Consider the following 20,268-nt stretch of genomic DNA (forward strand, 5'->3'; position numbering starts at 1 on the left):
TGTCACAATGACTGTATAAACAGGGACCATGTGGTCCCTGCCCTCCTAGAGCTTACTGTCTAGTTGGGGAGGAACAATAAACAAGTATACTGCAAAATATACAGCTTATAATAGTGTTATTATGAAAACAAAGAAGAAAGTGGACTAGAAGGAGAGTATCTACTGAGATAATGTAGTCAAAAACAGCTTCTCTGATTTGGCAACAATACTGATCTAAAGGATGGGATGGAGCAGCCACTCAAGGCGCAGGGGGACTGGGTGTTTCAGGAAAACAGAAAAAACAGCTGTGCAAGGATTTGGGGGCTGGAAAGAGCTAGGCATGTGGGGGAAACTAAAGGAAACCAGTACAGGTAGCGCCCCACTTACAATGTATCTGAGTTATGACGAACTGCATTACGTTTTTATTACATACATCTTATTGTTAGTTTTATGTCTACGATCAACATTGCAGCATGTAATTTGGTGATGTTATCAGTCTCAGATGTTTATATTTAATGTTTCCAACCCCTAGAGACAAAGATTGGCTTTATAAAGATATTGATAATAAAAGGCAATAATAATAAAAACTAAAAAAAGAGGTATTCAACTTAATGTCCGAACTGATTTACGACAGAGTCCTCAGAACGGAATTGGGGGTTACCTGTATGGCTAAAGCACAGGAGATGAGGAGAAAAGGGGCATGATAAGAAGTTGCTAGATAAAGCAAGCATCCAATCATGCAGACAGAATCTCATAGGGCATGAAAAAGAATCAGAATTTTTTTAAGCAATGGAAAGCCATTGAACAGTTTTAATCAAGGAAATTTGATTTACAATTTTAAAATTTGATCTGTTATGTGGAGAACAGTTTGGAAAAAGCTGAGGGTAGAAAGAGGGAATGTAATTAAGAGGGTACTGCAATAATCCATGTTAGACTGGACAGTGGCTTAACTCATGTGGGGAGAGTGGAGATAGAGAGCAGTGGACAAATGCAAGTCAAATGCAAGTTGTAGTTAGCAGGTGTAAATGACAGGCTTGCAAATGGACTAAGAATTAGGGAATGAAAAGGCAGAGTATTATCATTTAATAACAGGCCAGACTAACAAGTTTAGGAGGGAGATCCAACAGTTCCATTTGGGATATGTTAAGTCTGAGAAACTTTTGAAACATCTAAATAGAAATATCAAGTAGGTAGTTGAACATGCTAGTTAGGAGACAGAGGAAGTTTTGGTTGGACTTGTAAATTTGGATGTAATCTACACAGAGATGGTATTTAAAGCCATGGTAAAGAACAAGATCACTTAGGGAAAAAGTTCAGAGAAACAAAAAAAAGGGCTTAGGTCTCAGTTCTAGAAACATCAATTCATAGGAGGATGGGTAGAGAAGACACCATCAAAGACAAAGAGGGAAACAAGGCAAGCAGGAGGGAGGGGCCAGCTCTACTGAATGCAGCAAGATGAGAAGAGAAAAAAAAAAAATGTCCGTTGAATTGGGCAATATGGAGCTTGTGGGTGACATTGATAAGAACAACTCTAGTTGAATAGCGAAAGCAGAAGACAGACTGGAGAGGGCTAAGGAATAAACTGAAGTATGCAGACAACTCTTCTGAGAAGTTCTGCTATGAAGGGGGACAGAGAAATGAGTCAGTAATTGGATGGAAATGAAGAGTCTAAGCAGGGCTTTTTTTTTTTCCTTTGTTTTTAGAATGGAAGAATACCAGAACTTGTTTTTAAGCTGTTGAGAATGATAGAGGCAGCAATTTATGATGCAGGAAAGAGATGACGAAACAGTAAAGTCTAGATTTTAGAGTGAAATACCAGGTATACTACTTACTAGCTATGTAAGCACAGGCAAGTTAGTATACCTGAGTCTCAGCTGTAAAATGGTAATAATAATACTTTGCATAGTGGGTTTGGGAATTAGAACTAATGCACACAAAATAACTAGCATATAGTACATACATAATAAAAATGGTAATTATCAGTGATATAGAACTGAAACATTTTGTGTCATCCTCCACATATTATGCCGTACTAACTACTACCAGAAGAGGATGTAGAACAAGGAATATCATTGCTGATGTCAGATGGATCTTAGCTGAAGGCAGAGAATACCAGAAAGATGCTTACCTGTGTTTTACTGACTATGCAAAGGCATTGACTGTGCAGATCATAACAAACTATGGGTAATATTGTGAAGAATGGAAATTCCAGGACACTTAATTGTGCTCATGAGAAACCTGTACTTAGACCAAAAGGCAGTCGATCAAACAGAAAAAGGGGATACTGTGTGTTCTAAGGTCAGAAAAGATGTGCGTCAGGTTGTATCATTTCACCATACTTATTCAATCTGTGTGCTAGGCAAAAAATCAAAGAAGCTGAACTATATGAAGAAAAATGCAGCATAAGGATTGGGGGAAGACTCTTTAACAACCTGCGATATGCAGATGACACAACCTTACTTGCTGAAAGGGAAGAGGACTTAAAGCACTTACTGATGAAAATCAAAGATTACAGCCTTCAGTGTGGATTACACCTCAACATTAAAGAAAAAAAAAATTTCATAACCATACCAATAAGGAATTCATGATAAACAGAGAAAATACTGACGTTGTCAAGGATTTCATTTTACTTGGATCCACAATCAACACCCATGGAAGTATCAGTAAAGAAATCAAACGACATATTGCATTGGGCAAATGTGCTTCAAAAGACCTCTTCAAAGTGTTAAAAAGCAAAGATGTCACTTGAGGACTAAGGTGTGCCTGACCCAAGCTGTGATGTTTTCAATCACCTCATATGCATGCAAAAGCTAGGCACTGAATAAGGGAGACGAAAGAAGAAATGATGCCTTTGAATTATGGTGTTGGCAAAGAATACCGAATATACCATGGACTGCCAGGAGAACAAATCTGTCTTGGGAGAAGTACAGCCAGAATGCTCCTTAGAAGCAAGAATGGCAAGACTTTGTCTCATGTATTTTGGACACGCTATCAGGAGAGACCAGTTCCTGAAGAATGACATCATGCTTGGTAAAGTAAGGGGTCAGTGAAAATAAGGAAGACCCTCAACAAGATGGATTGACACAGTGGCTGCAACAATGGGCTCAAGCATAACAACGACTTTGAGGATGGTACAGGACCCGGCAGTGTTTCATTCTGTTGTATATAGCGTTGCTATGAGTCAGAACCAACTCAATGGCACCTGACAATAACAATTATCTATTGAGTTATGTATTCCAAGGCACCTCCAAGAGTTGCTTCTCCTTTCCTTCAATGCATATGGGGTTAATAAGCAGGAATCAAGCATCATTTAACTATTCCCAACGTGTAGTTACATAAGCCTTAAAACTCCCTTCTAAAGCATATCTTTTATCTGTCTAAACCCCAAGTTTCTCACCTTCCCTGCTCAAAGATCCAAAAGGTAAGAACGTCACTGATCCAACACTAGGGGACCAACACTAGGTCACCCATTGCCAGACACAGGGTAACACCTATCTGCTTGAGAAACTCACTGGATGACTCTAAGAACAAAGACCTCTCCACTCACTTGGTCTATATGACTCTGACAAAGTAAACACGAATCATAACTGGAGAATCAAAAAGTATGAAAACTAGAAGGAACAGCAAAGGCCAATCCAACTCCCTTAATTTTACCCAGTAAGAAACTAAGGTTCTCAGAGCACAGAGTAAGTCCTGGCAGAGCCAAAACTAAACCTAAAGTCTCTGGGCTGTTACCCCCAATGCTCTGCCCACTACAGCCCAATTGCTTCATCATTACCTAAAGGTATAAAAGATGACCATGGAGTACAGCTTAACCTATAATTTAAAATAAATCAAGGGACTAAAGTGGGCCAAATGGATTCAGTTTTAAAGCAGAACAGGGTAAATATACAAGAACAAGTGGAGAGGTCTGAAAAGATACACACTATCATGCTAACCATGGTGTCCCTGCATGGGTTTCATTTTCTTTGCTTATCTGAATTTTCTACTTTCCTACAGTAAATATATATTGCTTTTGAAATAAATTTAAGAAGTTTGTTTAGTTAATTTATTTATACACTGTGATTAATCTAATGGAGGTAATATGATATAGCAGAAAGAGTATGATAGGTTTGGAGGGTATGGGTTCTAAAATCAGCTCTACCACTTACTAATAGTGGCAGCTTGGACAAGCTATTCAACCCATCTGAGCCTCTTTCTCCTCCCATGTGGCAAGATGATAATGGTAACCTTGCAAATTTCTCACCTTTAAATGCAGGGAAAGAACATAGCACAATGCCTGGCACATAACAGATATATAATAAAATGGTTCCAGTTGCCGTGGAGAGAACTAGGACTCATGGAGACCCCAGGTGTTTATCAGAACAGAACTGTACTCCACAGAATTTTTAATGACTGAGTTTTTGGAAGTATGTCGCCAGGCTTTTCTTCCCAGGTCCCTCTGGGTGGACTCCAACCTCCAACCTTTCTGTTAGTAGTAGAGCCTGTTAACCATCTGCACAACCCAGGGACTCTAATAGAATGGTAACTAGTATTGAAACCACACTTGCATCTGTGATTACATCCTGAACCATTAAACTATACCTGTGCCCCTGAAGGAAAACCTGGTGCCATAGTGGTTAAGAACTACAGCTGCTAACCAAAAGGTTGGCAGTTCAAATTCACCAGGTGCTCCTTGGAAACTCTATGGGGCAGTTCTGCTCTGTTCTATAGGGTTGCTATGAGTTGGGATTGACTCGATAGCAGTGGGTTTGGTTGTTTTTTTTTTTTTTTTTTTTTGGTGCCCCTGAAAAGACATCATTTCATTTAATGCTCAGATCATTTGCGTGTAGCTGTGTAATTTATAGGGCAATTGAGTAATAGCTAACTTCCTGGGTTCTGAAAGAGGATTAACACAAACATGGAAAGGAATAGCATTTCCATCAACCAATGAGTCTCTTGAGTGCTTTGCTTAACTGAAACCAGTTGTCAGCTATCAAGTGCAAGTAGCCCCACAATACGAAATAATACAAATCTTATTTTTTTCTACAAGACATTACTTTCTTCAATAATAATAAAAAATTTTTGAGAGTGACACAATGAACTCAGCACTGTCATTAAACCACTCCCTTCCCTGAAGAGCTTCAAGTGCACTGTAGCAGAGAAATAACTCTTGATAAGGATTAAGAGTATCTGGTCCTTTCCCAGCTCTGTAATTTCAGAGTTGTGATCATAAACAAGTCATTTCATCTACATGGATCTCAGTTTCCCTTCTGTAAAATGGGATGCTTAAACCAGATGAATTTCAGCTCTGAAATCCTGTGGTCTTGCTCCTACACATTTTCAAGGCCTCTTGTAGCCAGAGTCCAAATTATCACGGTACACATCCCTCTGTTCCCCAGCAGGCTCCATCTGCTCTGACTGGAACAATCTCTAGGCTCACTCAAGGTTTCTCCTCTAGTTTGCCCTTACCTCTCCCTTCCACTTTTCTGCTTCTTGCCACACTTACAGCAACACAAGGCTCATCCTACTCTAAGAAGTTTTCTCTGATTTCATTCTTCCCTAACCTCACTATCCTTTCAGATAAATGATGTGTAATATGTCTTTACTAACTAGGCTGGGAAACACATGGAGGGCAGGGATCCAAGTCTGATACCATTTCTATATCCTTTCCATCACCCGACATAATGTTACATATTCTGAATCTTTATTTGTTCTTTTGTTTTTGAAAGAGATAGCACCACCATCTATTTCCTAGAGTTGTGGGGACTAGAATCAATTATGAGCTCAAATACTAATTCCCTTCCTTTCCTCTCTATCTTGATGACTGGTCTTTCCACAAGGTGTTTTACTGAAAAGTATATTCGTTTGACAGATAGACATCTGGGTTGTGCTAAGAACCTGAGAAGACATTGGGCAAGTCACAATTTCTCTGCAGCTTAGATTTTTTTTCAATTGAAGATAATGGCACTTGTTCTTATCTCTTATGATATGAGAACAAAATGAGATAATACATGAGGAAGCACTTTCTTTTGAAGAGCTACCAGCATTATTATTTTTCATAACTCCTAGTTTCAAAAAGAAAATCATAAAACAACACAAGAGACAGCAAGATGTCAATGTTAACAAGTGATTTGATGATGACTGAAAATCCCACTCTTGATGTAGACTAGAAATGTCAGAAAGTTGTATTACTGTTCCTTGGGGTAGAAAAGCAAAAATACTGAAAAGGTTAGGAAGCTTTCTGTTTTGAACACAATCACCTGGAGGCACTACTCATCTCCCATGCTGGCATATTTTCTAAGTCAAACAATATTATAAACACACCTGGGGGGCTTTGTGAGACTCAGAATCAGGGCAAATCCATTTGACAGTGCTAACTGCAAGCTAATAAAAAAAAAAATGACATTAAAACTTTGGATTTATTAAAACTGCACTTCATTGTTATTACCTTTTCTGCATTAAAGTATGTCAGGTTAGAGGTGAGGAAACAGAAGAAAAAATATAGTCCCCAAAAGAAAGAGGGCTATTTTTTTGTATTGATAAAAGTTATCAACACCCATAGGGGTAATACAATACAATGTAGGAAAGAGCTATTATACATGGTCAGGATTAAAATATATCTATGAAAGAAGACTTCTGTCCCCAGATCGTTCTGTGAAAAAAATACAAGAGTTGTGCTTAAAAAAAAAAAAAAAATAGGGGAAGGTAATTTGGAAAGAAACATTTCGGAAGAAAAATATTTTTCTAAGAGGAAAAAAGGCATTAGACATTATTGTTGACCAAAAAAAAAAAAAAAGATTCTAGAACTATCACTTAAGGACTCTGCTGTTCTTCTATTTCAGAATGTAATCACTCAGACAGGTAGGTAAGTAGAGGTGTGTTTGGTGAGTAGGGGAGGGAGGATATTAATCTCATTGTGCATTTGTTCTAATATTAGTTTACAAGTCAATTAAGGGATACCTATCCAAAACAGATCACCACTCTAACAAGAAGTCATGTAAAACTGTATTCCCTTATTTTTCTTTGTTAAGCACCTAACCACATTTAAAAAGCATTTCAGCTTTATTAATTTGTATAAATATGCCCTTGCCATAATTTGTAATACATTTTATAAGTGACTGGAGGAGATTTCATGCATCACTAATTCATACATATAAATGTGAAGTTTGCATTAAACATCTCTAAACAAAACCCTATTTCCTGGCTATTTTTAGAAGGAATAGGGATAAAAAAAAGACAAGAGGACTCTCATTACAAAGACTGACCCCCTTAAAGGTAAAGCTATTCTATGCTGAGCATCAACCTGCTAGTGAAGTATCCCTGGTACCAGGATCTAAAGAGCCTGAGTCTGGAAATACTACAATGGTTGATTGGCTTAAAAATAACATGTTAGAACCAGGGAAAGCAGTGATTATAAATGGCTGGCAACATTCCAGAGTTGCTTTTTTAGTACTCTTTTTGCTTTTCAGTACTTTTTTAACTCCTTTGGCTACCAATTCTCAGCCCACACTGTTTTTAGATTTATGTCAAATAAGCCAGGACACTGTTACCACAAATACAGAGAAGATTCAAGTGGCATAGCTACATACATGCATTATAAGGCACTAAAATTTTTCAGGCTCTGCCTTGTTCAGGCACATAAAAACACATGAAAAGCCCTTCCTGAAGATGGGCACATTTTATAGCTTTCTTGGAACATTTACAGCACTTTTTACTTAAAATGGTGTTTTTTTTTTTAAACTCCCTGTCATCAAAAGTAGAATTTTTTAAATGGAATGTATATGTAGTCTCATAGTTCAATTCCCCTTTAAAAGGAAAACTGAAAAACCATTGAAAAGAAACAATAATGAAGTGGACAACGAATTACAAAAATGCTTAAGCTGTAAGGAAAAACACAGTAGACATTTTTAAAAAATAAAATAAAGATGATTGGTTTTTGTCATTTTATTAATGTTAGTTATAGAAAGTAAAAAAAAAAAAAAAAAAAAAGAAGCCCTTCTAAAACTGTCACCATTAACCAGTGGCTTATGTTTTTAAAATCCCTCAGATTATTTTAATTATCTCAGAGTCCTTACATTTGTACCTCTCCAAGAAACAGTTTATCATAATGTAAATACTAAAGAAATGTTTACATGGTTTTGTATTTTTTTAGTCTACAAATCTATAGAAAATACTGGTTTCCCCAGAGATACAATTCTTAGCCACCTAAACAAAATGCAAAACATTCTTTAGCAACACACCATTTAAATTTTAAAAAGCTGCGGACCTTTAAACAAGATAGGCCTATGCGGATTTAGATCTTAAATTGAAGACTAGAAAAAAAAATCTACATAATATTTATAAAGCCACGGAGTCAGGTAATATCACTTGTTTAAGTAGAATATATTCAGATTTAAATAAAAATTGAATAGCACTAGATTAAATACCAACCCTTCTTAAGCATGGTTTGAGTCTGATAACCAAAATCAGAAACTTAATGTCATCTAAAATACAGCTCACAAACTAACCAATGCAAAGCTCTAAGCTTTAAACTTTTTGATAATGTCAATAAAATCCCCAGGAAAGGAGAATACTGCAACTCTCCTCGGCACATAGGTGTTTTAAATCATGGTTAAACAGACAGAATGTTAAGAATGGTATGGTTTTTATTTTCTATAGCAGGTTTATTGACACTTTTTTTCTAGTAAAGTTTGAAAATCTGACACTACCTGTCCACATAGAAGGGGAAACAAAACTTGGTCAAAGTCTGTAGAACTTCCTGTGGAGAGAAAGAGAGATAATTTATACATCTAATGGGACTAATAAATCTAACATTAACCACAGCACACAATCTAGCAACTTTACCCTAAAGAAAGAGAAGACAGATGAAGAAATATGGGCTTTATCAATTACATGGGAGGAGTACCAGGCAGTCAATCATGAGAAATAATAAACATGATCAAACTTCATTAAAAATGAAAAATTAATCAAGAATCACACATGGCCAAGCAGCAGGAGCCATGCAGGAAAGCTCTGAAGGGAGGGAGGCGGTTGGGTTGCTGAGTGTTAACACCCCTCCAGGGACCATCTCCAGCCTGACCATATGGATCAGAGTGAATAACACCAAGCCACATGGGTTTGGCCTGGCAGGGCCGCTGTTGCTGGCATCGTTTTTGCCTGTTACCTAGGAACGGAGGGGGCCGGGATTAGCCAACACTTCCCAACATCAATAGGCCAAATCACAAGCACAATATAAAGCCAGTTTGAAGAAAACTGTCCCTGAACGTTGTCAACTAAACTTTTCAAAATTTAAAACTTTATTCCCTTTATAAAGAAGTTGCCATTCCTGGCAGAAATTTATTTTGTAATTAAACTGTAATAATTTAAGAGTGCACTAATTTAGTTAAGTATCATTATCATTGTTGTATATACTTACCTGCTCGTAATTTATTAAAACCCAAAGCAGACTATCAGTTTAAATGTCTTTTTACAAATATGTAGCCGCATAAAACCAAGCACATTTTTCAGGAATAGTGGGAAGTACAAAAAGTACAGTGACATTTCAAAGACTTACTCATATACGGCAACTGTCTTATGTTAAGAGAAGAATACTGGTACCTGAGAAACAGTACACAGGGGTGTGTGTCTTTTCCCAACAGACACATTTCACATATGCAGCATATATACACACAGCGAAACACATACACAAAATTTATTATTACTTACTTCATAGAATTTTCTCTAGCTTTACTGAACTGCAGACTTGGTTAGACCCCAGTTGGTGCTTGTCATAAATTCACAGATTAACGGTATACATTTTTTAAAAGTATTCCTTCCATGCATTTGATTTGCTTGCTAACTATTTAAAATCCTAACTTCAAGACAAAATGAAGAACACATTTTTCAGTCATTGGGAAACTGGTTCAAATTAAAACAATCCTGCCCACTGCAAATCCTAAACCAAGTGATAAATTAAAGATCAGTTTACAAATGTAGCAGTTTTCTAACCAATAATAATGAATTATCAATGCTAACTGAATTGATGCTTCTCGCTTCATTTATTTTTAAAACCAGTTCTATCATTCAAGAAATAAACCACATCAATCTAATGACCCACTCAATGAAGCAGAAAGCACATTGACTTGCTCTGCCAGAGCATGTTCTGCCTACATAATTCAATTGAGCATATCCTATTTTTTAATATCATCTTGGTCTCGTACTACGTATATCATAGCACTGTTAAGGCGTGTCATCAAATAGTAAATGAATAGGAAACTAAAAAAATGAAAAAGACTGGATAAGAAAACATTACGTCAGCATATTCTAAGATGCATTATAGATACATTAATTTCAGTGTGGCATTCAGAAGTCCATACACAGAGTTTTAAAACTAATTGTGGTTAAATAAACTGCAATAGCTAATCAAGAATCAGAAAAATAAGAATAATTTATCAATGCATAATGTTATTATGAGGTAAATATTGGAAAAAAGATCATATAAAACATCCATTTTAATGTCTGCAGCTTTGGTTATAAAATACACTCTAACCTATATCACAAAACACACAAAATTTCCTTACAAATTTCCTTCCACCTCAAGTTTCAAATAATACCACAAAGCATCTCTTAACTTCAGTATATGTATGAAGTATTCTTTAAAACTCAGCACCAAGTGTTCAGACATTGCCAACATCAGCTACAAAGACAGTTATCCTTCACCCCTCAAAAATTACAGGTGCAGAAAGTGCTTCTCTACTCTATGCTGGAGTTTCACTGGCAAAAGGCCTCAAAGATTTTTGAAAGAAAGGACCCCTATGGCTATGAGAAAGCATTGTGCTCTACAGCAGAGTCAGAGGAACCTAATATGCCCAACTTATTACTCACTACAATACAGAAACTACTTACTACTTTCTAATGTCAAGAGTAATAACCAACCTTAAACTTGTCTGTCGGATAATATTAGAACAAATAACAAATACCCAATCCAGGCTGAGTATAACCCACCTCCCAGGAGTTTTCCTTTTTACCCAAGAAAACAGTGATAAAGCTAATTAAGCACAGGGGAGGGGGAACACTCATAGACAAATGTAGGCACATGTGTGTATATTACAGTATGTTTCTTCATGTCTGTGATACTACAAAAGCTTGATATTTCAATTTAAGTCAAACAAGATGGTGGTGTGCTGTCAGAGGAGAAAACAAAAATGAGCATCTACTCTGTGTCAGGCATATTCATACATTATCTCAATCAGAACTGAAATGTCTACTTCTTAGTCAAAGAAGGTTAGGACAGAAAGAAGGAGGGAAAAACAAGCAACATTTTTTGTAACTAATGACTGCTAAAATATATCAATTTTCATAATACTGACGTTTTCCTTATATATAAACATCCAACTACCTTAGCTTCTTTTTCTAAGGAAAAACACAATTGCTTGAATATGAAAAACACCACTCTCTTAAGAGAGATATGGGCTTTAAATCCCTGATTTAAATATATCTTGTGCATTATACTTACGGCAGAGTATCCTACAATCTTTCATTATTAACTTTATTAGGAACACAGTCACGAACCAGCTACCAACTCTTTTTTCTCTCTAGAACCTGTGTTTTGGCTAAGGGACTTTCTTTGTAGATGGTAATTCTCCCGTTCTATCCCTCCTTTCTCTTGCCTACACAAGCTCTTTCAACCAGCCTCAGTACAACCTCAACTACTGTGACATAAATCGGATCTTTGGGAGGGAGCACAGCTGATGAAATGTAAATGACCTCATTGCTAAGGCTGGGGGTGGGGAGGATTGCATGCCAGTTCTCCAGATCAATTCCCAAGTTTATATTTTCACAAATCTTTTTATGTACAGTTTGATTTTTTAACATTTTAATGAGCAAAAAACTGAATCTATAGTAGCCAGTCACCACAGTTAAAGTGCAGGGCATGAACTAGATCCCAGGAGGGAACCAGTCCACCATGTCGCCACTGGCTTTAGGACATTCGCCACCTGGTTCCATGTCCCCAGGTTCTAACTCTTTTCATAATCAAAACACTGCTGACATTATAAACCCCAGACGGGTTTTCTAAAATCTCTTCCAATCAATATATCCAACACATAACTTATCGGAGACAGCACTGAGCTCATTGATTAAGGTGAGTTCAGTAGCAAAGTTTTCAAAATAAATGAGACAAGAATACAGCATTCAACCCCTTTGTGTCACCAGACAATTTATGAAATAGGCAATTTCCAAAAGGGCTTTTCTTCTTAACATAATATACAACAGTTCATGTGGGAAGAAATAACAGCAGAGAGGGCAGGAAGGAAATGCTGCACCAACCTTTCAATTATGTGTATATTAAACAGCAGATTACACAGTGTGGCAAAAAGCAACAACATCTACAATAGCCACAAGGAGATACCAAGTCTCAGAGTACGAACCAAAAATATGAAATTAGCACACATCACTGGATTCACTTGCAAAAGAAATTTAGAAATGAACTTAAGATTCATCTCAGTCTATTCTGAATTCATTTCATCCAATTTGAATTTTCATTGGTCAGAAGGCCCATCAGGAAACTTACTCCAATGTGAGGAAAGTAGATAGACTATGTTCTGCTCAGACTGAGCCATTCTCTTAAAAGCCTGGTAAAGTTTTAAATTTATAATTTATCCATTATAGAATACTAGCTGGAAGCAAAACTTTGAAAACTAAATTCAATAGAGTTAACCGGAATTGTTAATAAAGAGAAGGCAAAACCAATTCACCCTGGATTTGGGATGCATAGGGTGAGGAGCAAAGATCCTGCAATGGCCATCAGTTCAGATGTCAAATACTTTCTTTTCATTGCTTCATTGAAACCGATGAACAAAAATTAGCTGTATTTGGCAGATGAAAACAACTGACAGGCAGACACAGACATACACATCCACAAATAAATGCCATCTGAAAGACAAAAGCACTGGCTGATTACAGTGTCCACTGGGGTTAGAGAATGTTGGGAGATGAAGCACATTCTCAATAGCTCAAAAGGGGGGAGATGTGTACCAGAAGCATTTCAATAAATAGACAGTCTGAATAAAATGAATGTATTTAAAATGTGTAAAGGTACAATCAGCCACACTGTGGCTTGCTGAAAGCTGATACAACAGTCCGCAATAAATATCACAGATTATTTAACTTTGTCCAGAAAGAGAGTGAAGGAGGTAAGAGGTGATGCTGGGAGAACACTTCCTGAGTTCCTTATACCTAATTTATTAATTTCAAAATGTAGATGTGCGATGAAAAGATCAGGGGAGCTCAAATTCCTGAAACACTCCATTTCTGTGTTCAAATTTTTTTTTTGATAGCATGAGGGAAATACTGACTCCCTGAGTCCTGCAATTTGGATCAGCGCAACTGACTTGAAAGAAAAGCCTTTGACTGATGATCTTAAAACTCAAGTTGAAAGTTAAAAACAGAACACATACAGAATCCAAACATACAAAAAGCGAACAAAATTTCTACTTTAAGCCATTTTAAGTTAAAACCAGGAACTCCCCCTGAAAGCTAACAGATTTTAAATGCTATGATCAAGAGGGGTGAAACATAATGGTAAAAAACTTCTTGGAAACTTAATTAACACCAAGTTTAAGAATATTGATCAGGAGTTTCCTCAACATGAAAGCAGGAAATACAATTTTTCTCCTTCACTATAAATGTCAAACTAAATCCAAGATCTGTATTATACCTACAACCAATTTTTAATTTTTTTTTCAGTGAGAAAAAGAAGCTTTGAATAAAAAGCTTTGAAAGGCCTTTCAACACCAGAACATAAAAGCCGGGTCAAATTTCTAACAACACTGTCCAAATGCTACAGAGTCGGCTTCCTTTCTTTTGTACATTTCAATATTTACCTCTAGTTTATTTTTTGGTAAACTTTTATTACTATCGAGTCATGTATATGTTATAATTATGCTAATGTGTATAATAAGTCAATGTTGTAATTCAAAGATAACATTAAAAAAAATGTTTTTTTATAATATGGAAATTTGTCATACTCCATAAACTTTATCATTAAAAAAAAAACCCATTGCCGTCAAGTCGATTCCGACTCAGAGAGACCCTATAGGACAGAGTAGAACTGCCCCAAACTTGTATCATATAAACTTTATATCTAAACTATCAAGGACATTAAGTAAGGACTGGAATGCTTACAACTGCAGAGAAGCCACCCCTAGAACTACTGTTAAGTCTAAATCGCGATGGCCTTTGAAGTCTGAAATAAAAATACTGAATCTTATAAAAATTTTTAAAATTCTTTTTAATTATTTCATCCTTCCCTTTCTTCAAAATATTACTTAAAACAAAATTGTTCCCAAATTACAATAGTGTAAAACATCCTTTATTCCAAGATTTCCTTTTATGAGCTTTAAACCTCAGGGTAAAGGAGTTGAAAATGAGAGAGCTATATTTATGAGGTCAATGTTAAACACCAATAAAATTCCTAACACTTGTTTTAAATACTTTTAAAACACACAAATGATTTGGTTACAATCTCTTATAATCAGTATTTGGTGGCATCAGTGATGTAATTTCTTGGACTTAATATTATTCCAAGATTTTGCCTGGTTCATTTCCTTAAACATTTTAAATCCTGTATGTAATCTGAACACTTACGTTATCAATATTTCTAAAAGGAAGAAAGGTTGGGGGAAGTAAGATGGGGGGAGTGAGGACACAAGTCAGCACATACCAAAGGAATAAGGTCCCAACAGTAAAACTGCAAACATGATTTCACTGAAGAAGCAACTTGCCCTCAGGAAGATACTTCAAAACAAAACAAAAAAAAAGAGCACTGATAGAAATGCTATTTTGTAAGCATATTAAAATCCGTCAGCTTTTAAATATTTTAAATGCACACAAAAATGTGCACAGATGGGCAACTTTTCTGCTCACATTAGTCTAGAAAAAAATCTTTCATTATGAAGCTCAAAGTCCTTGAATTTTCTAAACTTAATTGTGCCTCTATTTCTTAGAATTCACACCCCAAGGCCAAAGCTTTCCTGCCACCAGTCCTTCAAATCTGACTTGGACATTACACGGGAGGAGGCTCCAAGCCTCCCTGAGGTCTCACTCCTTTTACAACACGTGAAAAAGCAGTCGGTAATGGGCCCATGCTGAATTCACTACTCTCCACATCTCCTCTTGGGACATAAGCCTAGCAGATGTGATAAAAACTGTGTCAGAGAAGTGGCTCTAGTTTGTGCCTTAATGACAACTTAAACCTCTAAACCAACCAAAGGACTAACAGAACTGCCGGTTACCTCTCTCTCCTGCCAATCTTCAAATATCTCTGAACTAAATTAGCACCTTACCCACAACATCCCCTGCCACCCCACAAAATCCATTCTAATTTTAAAAAATAAATGAATTTAGCACACACGTCGGCAGCACAAGTATCTGAGCTGTGTGTGTGTGTGTGTGTGTGTGACCTATAATTAAGCCTTAACACATATTTCACATAGTTTATATTTTCTCAAGGTATGACTGTACATTCAGATGCCTTAAAAGGCTGCCTGGTAAATTCCCTCTGATTGCCACCCCAGTAAACCATATTAACACGTACACTGGTAGACTCACCATTTCCAAAAATTGTCTAAAGGTCTAAAAATTATTTTTAAATATGTTCAACCACAGAAAAGAAAAGTGATATTCTGCATTATTGAAGCATTCTAATTATTAAAATTTATACAGGAAAATTTTTAAAACCATGGGTGGCTATACTTTTCATTTAACTTGTAAAGAACTCTTTGTCTTACCTAATGATACGGTTCCAAAAAATAGATTAAATATGTACTTCTGACAACATTGTCTAAATTCTGTAATTCAGCCTTCAGCTGATAGGCCTTTTCACCCAGTATCTTGAAAGCCTATTCAGTCACAATTGCATCCTCACTTAATCAGCAATCATTGTTCTGCGGTGCAGGACTTTGTTGTCAAGACAAGTACCAAAACCTTAAAAAAAAAATTTCAGAACTGGCATAAGAAAAAAGTGATCTTTGTCAGACAAGGACAAATTTATGCAAATCTTTTATAAACATTCACAAACATTTATTTAGCTTTTGAAATGTTGGCCTCATTTGAGAGCATGAAAATGAGGGGGAAGTAGGAAAATGCAAAGGACAGCTTAGAAGCTGGCACACTACATAAATATTCAGAAGGAAGATTATAGGATTCATGTTAGGCTGTCTTAGGCTTCTCCAAAGTCCACACAGAATAGCAAAGAACAAAACTAACGAGAAGTACAGCAGATGTTAGACAATGCATCAGCCTCTTTTCCTCTCTCACTTGGCTATACTTGGACGCTTTTATATTTTCTTTCAATATGGTTAGGTCATTCAAGGATTCTCCTATAGACTCTGTATTGTGGCTACAAATCTATAAGCTGGAGGTCTGTCAGCTTTCCAAAAGTTTCCAATGAAAAGGCATTATGCAAATTATACCTCTCTTACCCTCTTTCAGGGGGAAAAAAAGCCTCCAGTATGCAGTCATCAGAGTATTGGAAGCCCCAGCCTTCATTTCTGTATAGCTGTGTTTGCCTCAGGGCCACGCTGCTTGTTTTGACAGTGGATCCCCCTAGATAGTTGGGATTAGTCGAGCTTGTTTAGATAAACTTGAAATCAAGGCCTTCTCTAGGTAGACAGCTAGATGTAGCTACCGAGTTTCCAGCTGCCTCCTCCTTTCATCCCCAAACAACTGCAGATTCACAGTAGCTATCACAGCCACAGGCTATGTCACATACATAAGTACAAAATTAAAGGCTGCTAAAAGAAGCCTTTGTAAGTCTTAGTGCTAAAATAAGGAATCTGTACTGCTTGGTTCATACAAATTCTTCTAGCACTACCAGTATGGAACTGAAATCATCAGTTAACAAGGCATATTAATCAAGGTTCCCAGCTTCTTCTGATAGACAGGATCATCGTTTGGTAATATTCCTAACCCTGTGCTTATTAGCTCTTGTATGGGTATAATAGCTTAAAATGTTGAAAAGGAAATAGGCTTTATTTATCCAGTGGCAAGGGATGTTAGGCAGCGTCAACAAACACTGTGAGCAGAATATGAAGATGAAAATGTACATATCAAATCTGCTACTGAGAAAGAATTTGTTAACAAATGATTAGACAGGGTCTCACTAAACAATCGTCTCCAATTACAGAACTGTTTCAAGTCAAGTTTTATTTCCCACAAACTTACAGATTCTGATAGAAATGTATAAGGAGGGTTGGATTCAAGAACTGAGGAAATTTATACACAGAGATCAGACCAATGACATCTCATTATGAAGACAGAATGCAGGCGATATAAAACACTATGAAATCATACATTTCAAACAGTTTTCTAAAATCTAATACTCAAGGATTTTCATCTTTCATACCTAGGAAAAAAGTCTCTTCAGAGAGCCAGCAAAATACAAGCAAAGGAAATGATTCAATCCCACATCTATGTTTTATTTTAGTTTTCTATCTTGCTCCAGCACATAGATGGCAATGTTTACCGAGGCTGCTTGGGATAAACTAAACACAACAACGGTACTGGAATAGGTTTAAACATTTTCCAGAACTATTCCACACAGTATAGAAGTTCCCTTAACTCTGACCACACGACCAAACCCAAATCACAGAACTTGACAAGTTCACATATCACCAGTGGTATTCCTATTATTCAACAGGTTAAGTCACTATTTAAAAGAAAAGCCCCAAAACACTCAAGACATTCTGGAATTGCAGTCATAGATGTGAGCTTTTCCTCTGAATTTTTTGGTTCATTTCACGTACAATTTATAATCTAAAGAAGAAGTTAGCAAACTATTTCTGTAAAGGGCCAGAGAGTAAATATTTAAAGCTTTGCAGGCCACTTACATCTCTGTGGCATATTCTTCTTTACTTTTTACAACCATTTAAAACAGTAAAAACCATCTTAGGTTTTTACCTCACAGGCCATAACAAAAACAGGCCCGGACAGGACTTGGCCAGCTGGCTATAGTTTCCCAATCCTTGCTCTAAAGTGTTAAAGAGCCTGATCACACAGTAGAGCCCAAACAAAGTCACAAACACACAAAAACTCAAATTAAGAAATTTCTACAACGTAAAATGGCAATGCCAATCCTGTTGGTTCTCTACAGATCCAACAATTTACACAGGATTGTTGTTAAGTGGCCAATTACTTACTGCATACGAACAAGAGAACTCACTTTTTCTTTTTCCTGCAAACTCTAAAAAATGTTTAAAAACCCAAATAATTAAAAATAAAACATACTTCTACCACCCAGAACTCACAGCTGTCTTGTGGCACGGCTCTTCACAGAAACAATTCCTTCTTATATTAACAGTCCACTTCCACAGATAAAGTCCAGGGGTTTGTTTTAATGGTCATATGTGGAGATGTCTGAGACAGGGATTCACACCCTCTGTATTGTTGACAGCTCTTCGGTTTGAGGATTGCTTTCTTTATGATATTTTACAAAGTAATATTAAAGAGAAGAAAGCTTCTTCTGGTGCTCTACTCGCCATTCACTCACTTGAACATAGAAGGGCTTCCTCCTGTCTCTCTCACTACTCGGTTTCTGACCGATCTTTCAACTTCTTTCCCTTAAGTGGTAAGTGTTTCCCAGGATTTTATCTTCCTTCTTATCTCCTCCACTAATAGTCCATCTACACTCTAGTTTCAATTATCATCATTTAAATGCCTCTCAAATTCAAATCTTTACTTCTGAACTCTCTCTCAAGCTCCAGGCTCCTATTTCCAGCTGCCCATTGGCCATCTTCACCTCCTGTCCCATATGTACTTCCAACCCAACATGTCTAAAATCCAGTCTCATCATCTGGGCTCCTGGTAAACTGCTGCTTGCTAATCCCCTTGAACCCATCAAAACTAGAAAGGATCTTAGACCACCAATAATATTTGCTGATAGGTAGATGATCCATTCATGTGACTTACAATCAAAATATTTAACGAGGTTGAATTTCAAAATAAGTCTGTAGAACAGCTTCCAGTTCCTTAAAACCAATGTTAGTGAACAGGTAAAGACAGAGGAGAAGGGAGTCTCTGAAATCAAGTATATTTCAAAGTCATCTTAGAAAAGAAAACTGATACATTTCCCCAAACAATAAACGTAGTACCAGACAATGCTCTAGCAGCCAGGGATAAAGCAGTGACCAAGCAAGATGTGATCCCTGTCCACATGAAGCTGACAGTCTAGTTGAAAACACAGATGCCATACAAATGAATATACTAATACATAATTCAAACTGTAACAGGAGCTGTGAGAGAAAAGAACAGAGTACTCTAAGTCAAAATGACAGGGGGCCTGAAAATGAGATGGAAGGGTCATGAAGGCCTCTTAGGAGGTGGCATTTTTAACTGAGATTTGAAGAATGAGCAGGTGTTAATAACTAAGCAAAGACAGAGAGGGGAGTGGGGCAAAAAGCATGAATAAGGGCCACTAAACACAAGAGAGTGTGGCACATTCAAAGAACTAAAAGAAGCCTGGTGTGCTGGAGCTTGGGAAGTGAGGAAAAGAGTGGCAGAAGATAGGATGATCATGGAAGCTCCATAGACACATCCAAGCTCCCTGAGGGACCGAATTGCTGGGCTGAGGACTGTGGGGACCATGGTCTCAGGGAACATCTAGCTCAACTGGCATAACATAGTTTATAAAGAAAATGTTCTACATTCTACTTTGGTGAGTAGCGTCTGGGGTCTTAAAAGCCTGTGAGCGGCCATTTAAGATACTCCACTGTTCTCACCCCATCAGGAGCAAAGAAGAATGAAGAAAACTAAAAATACAAGGGAAAGATTAGTCCAAAGGACTAATGGACCACATCTACCACAGCTGTTGCCAGAATGAGTCCAGTACAACTAGATGGTGCCTGGCTACCACCACTGCATGCTCTGACAGGGATCACAACAGAGGGTCCTGGACAGAGCTGGAGAAAAACGTAGAACAAAATTCTAACTCACAAAAAAAAAGACCAGACTTGCTCGCCTGACAGAGACTGGAGAAACCCTGAAAGTATGGCCTGCGGACACCCTTTTAGCTCAGTAATGAAGTTACTACCGAGCCTCACCCTTCAGCCAAAGATTAGACAGGCCCATAAATCAAAACGGGACTAAAGGGGCACGCCAGCTCAGCGGCAAGTATTAGAAGTTAGGAGGGGACAGAAAAGCTGGTAATAGGGAACCCAAGGTCAAGAAGGGAGAGTGTTGACATGTCAAGGGGTTGTTAACCAACGTCATAAAACAATATGTGTACTGTTTAATGAAAAACTAGTTTGTTCTGTAAGCCTTCATCTAAAGTAC

The 20,268-nt window shown here is 37.1% G+C and overlaps 1 protein-coding gene across 21 annotated transcripts in view; it reads right to left on the minus strand.

The window, feature by feature from the left end:
- Positions 1–20,268, minus strand: part of DENND1A (DENN domain containing 1A) — a 568,035-nt gene that overhangs the window by 399,260 nt on the left and 148,507 nt on the right. For 15 of the 21 annotated variants that reach the window (XR_007518642.1, XM_049895674.1, XM_049895683.1 and 12 more), the window contains 2 exons: positions 8,670–8,719; positions 6,286–6,345 (listed from right to left, as the gene is read on the minus strand). The exons of 1 other annotated variant lie outside the window; for it this stretch is intronic. Coding sequence is in view for 19 of the 20 variants with exons in the window: in XM_049895674.1 (XP_049751631.1) it covers positions 6,286–6,345; positions 8,670–8,719 (110 nt within the window). In the remaining variant the exon portion in view is untranslated. The remainder of the gene's footprint in view (positions 1–6,285; positions 6,346–8,669; positions 8,720–20,268) is intronic. 5 more of the 21 variants (XM_049895692.1, XM_049895676.1, XM_049895686.1 and 2 more) reach the window with 1 other exon arrangement.

The sequence above is a fragment of the Elephas maximus genome, chromosome 9 (assembly GCF_024166365.1).
Source record: "Elephas maximus indicus isolate mEleMax1 chromosome 9, mEleMax1 primary haplotype, whole genome shotgun sequence".
NCBI lineage: Eukaryota > Metazoa > Chordata > Mammalia > Proboscidea > Elephantidae > Elephas > Elephas maximus.